Source organism: Mandrillus leucophaeus, unplaced genomic scaffold (assembly GCF_000951045.1).
Source record: "Mandrillus leucophaeus isolate KB7577 unplaced genomic scaffold, Mleu.le_1.0 Scaffold345, whole genome shotgun sequence".
Taxonomy (NCBI): domain Eukaryota; kingdom Metazoa; phylum Chordata; class Mammalia; order Primates; family Cercopithecidae; genus Mandrillus; species Mandrillus leucophaeus.
In genome coordinates this window covers 1632231-1634741 of record NW_012103643.1, presented here as the reverse complement: position 1 = coordinate 1634741, position 2511 = coordinate 1632231, and the positions used below count along the sequence as shown (strand labels likewise).

General features: G+C 52.2%; 1 protein-coding gene across 1 annotated transcript in view; it reads left to right on the top strand.

The window, feature by feature from the left end:
* Positions 1–1118, top strand: part of LOC105545989 — a 1838-nt gene extending 720 nt beyond the window's left edge. Inside the window, exons 2-3 of the mRNA XM_011989063.1 lie at positions 4–232; positions 654–1118. Of these exons, the coding sequence (XP_011844453.1) occupies positions 4–232; positions 654–690 (266 nt within the window). The 3' untranslated portion in view covers positions 691–1118. The remainder of the gene's footprint in view (positions 1–3; positions 233–653) is intronic.
* The last annotated feature ends 1393 nt before the right edge of the window (positions 1119–2511 follow it).

Below are 2511 nucleotides of genomic sequence, written 5' to 3'. Positions count from 1 at the left end.
CAGCGGGGACCGGGGAGATCTCCCGCAGGCAGCGGAGGCGCGGCGGGCCGGGGGACGACCAGGGAGCCCCTAACAAAGCAGCTTTGGGAGGGCTGGAGGCCTCCGCCTCCCTCGGCGATAGGTCCGCGAAGCTGCCCGTCACCCCGCATAGGTGGAGGTGGCCAATGGCGTGCACAGACGGAGCTCGAGTTGGCGCGCGCGCGCGGCTCGGCGTCGGTGGGATTGGTCGGAGGTAAAGGATTTTCCTGCCACCTAAGGCGGAGAGGAAGGGGGATCGGAACGGGGGAGGCGAAGAGTCAAAAAACGTTGTGCCTGGGACAAGTGGTCTGGCTGGGGAGGCGTGTGCCCGGCTCTAGGGGGAGACAGGAACTTTTTTACGAGAGAAAAAAATCCTAACGCAGACCCTTCCAGTGGATGCCAGAGGATGTTAGACCCTGACCAACCTCCAGGTAGGGCATGGTGGCCTTCACCAGAGTCCAGGACTCCCAGGGTTCACTTACCGTGCCCAGCAAACGAACTTGGAATCACAGCGTGGGGCTTGGGCCTCATGTTCACCTACTGGGCAGAGTAAGTGACTGGGGCAGGGTTCACGCAGACTTCCTGGGCTCCTCTGTAAAATCCGGAAACGACCGTTGGAGTTTACCTTTCGCAAGGTTGTGGGGGACGCGGAAACGGAGACGCTGGCGGTAGAGCCTCGAGCGAAACCTTTGCCTACACGAGGCCAGAGCTTCCTCCTGTCCTGAAGAGCTCTAGACTTCCCCGTTTGCAACAATGGCTGGGATGGATGTTCCTTAGACCTTGATTCCGTACACACACGTTCGCCCCACGGGCTGGGAAGGTCTGCGCGCCCGGGGTGATCTTGTTGAAAACAAAAAGAATTGCCCACGCTGTGGAAGATAAACCTAAACTGGAAAATTGAAAGCCATCCCTGATTCCTCCTTCTCCTTAACCCTCTCCCATCCATTTTTGTTAACCTTCCAAACCCATTCCTCCCATCCTCTCTCACCTGGGCCTCAGTAAAGGACTCCCATCGTCCTTCTGTCCCAGGCTTTGCCCCCTGAAATCTGTTCTCCACTTTGCAGAATGATCCTTCTAAGCAGAAAAATCCCATTTTGCGCACTCAACTCTGGGTCTCTTTTCTTTCCCCAGAACTTGTTCACCCCCAGCCCCTCCCTTCACTTCACTAATTCCTACCCTTCTTCAGATCCCAGCTTGGCCGCCAAGGCATCTATGCAGTAGGCGTTGCTGAACTCCTGCTGTGCCCTGTCAAGGTTAGATGTCACGTTTCCACTACCAGTGCTTCCACCCCCCTGTACTCCCCTCACAGCCTGTATTACACGGGGCTGAAGTTGCCTGTTGCACTGCAGCCCTCCATGGAAGCTGGAATCTTATCTATCTTCCCTGCTGGATCCCAGCCCTAGCACAGCGTTTGGCACATTTGGGGCAGTGAAAAACATGGAATCAATGAATTATAGAGGAGCTATAATTATAGGCAAGAGCTTTAAGGATTTGAAGTGCTGCTAAAACATCAGTTTGAGAAGAATGGGTAGCATGGTAGTTCTTGAAGGGATGCGTCCACCAGGTTCCATGATCAGTATTACAGGGAGGTTTTTAAGTCAAATTTGAGAGATTTTCCAAAGACACCCCTTCCAAAACCAGCCTCATTTCAGCCAACATCTTGGAATGGAGAATAATTCCCTTGCGAAGCTTTTCATCCCAGGACAAAGAGCCATTTCTTGACCTGTTACAGGCCACCATCTAGGGGAAATACATATATTTGAAAATGAGTAGAGAGTTTTTCCCTAAGGATGTTTAGAAGTCCATCTGGCCATCCTTAAAAGAACAGACCCTGGAGTCAGGCTGCCTAATTTCAAGCCGCATTGCTTTCTAGCTTTCAGACCTCCGTGCCTCATTTTCCCTATTTAAATGAGAAAACAATAGTGCCTCATACCACAGACAGTTGGTGTGAGGATGAATGCATTAATATTAACAATGTGCTGGCCAGGCGCGGTGGCTCACTCCTGTAATCCTAGCAGTTTGGGAGGCTGAGATGGGCAGATTGCCTGAGCTCAGGAGTTTGAGACCAGCCTGGGCAACACGGTGAAACCCCATCTCTACTAAAAATACAAAAAATTAGCCAGGCATGGGGGTGTGTGCCTGTAGTCCCAGCTACTCAGGAGGCTGAGGCAGGAGAATTGCTTGAACCCGGAAGGCAGTGGTTGCAGTGAGCCGAGATCGCACCACTGCACTGCAGCCTGGGCAATGGAATGAGACTCCGTCTCCAAAAAAATAAAACAACAACAATTTTTTTAAAAATGCGCTTGGAAGAGTACCTGGCACATAGTAGCATTTAATAATGTTTACTGAATAAATAAACAGCTTCCACTGGACATGCGTGTGATGGGTAGGGAGTCCTTGTGAGTGGCAGGTTACTAGAGGCCTCCCTGGAGGTGAGTAATGGGATCTCTCTTCCCTGCCGCATCTGAGGGCTGCTGCCTTAGGGTCCTTCTG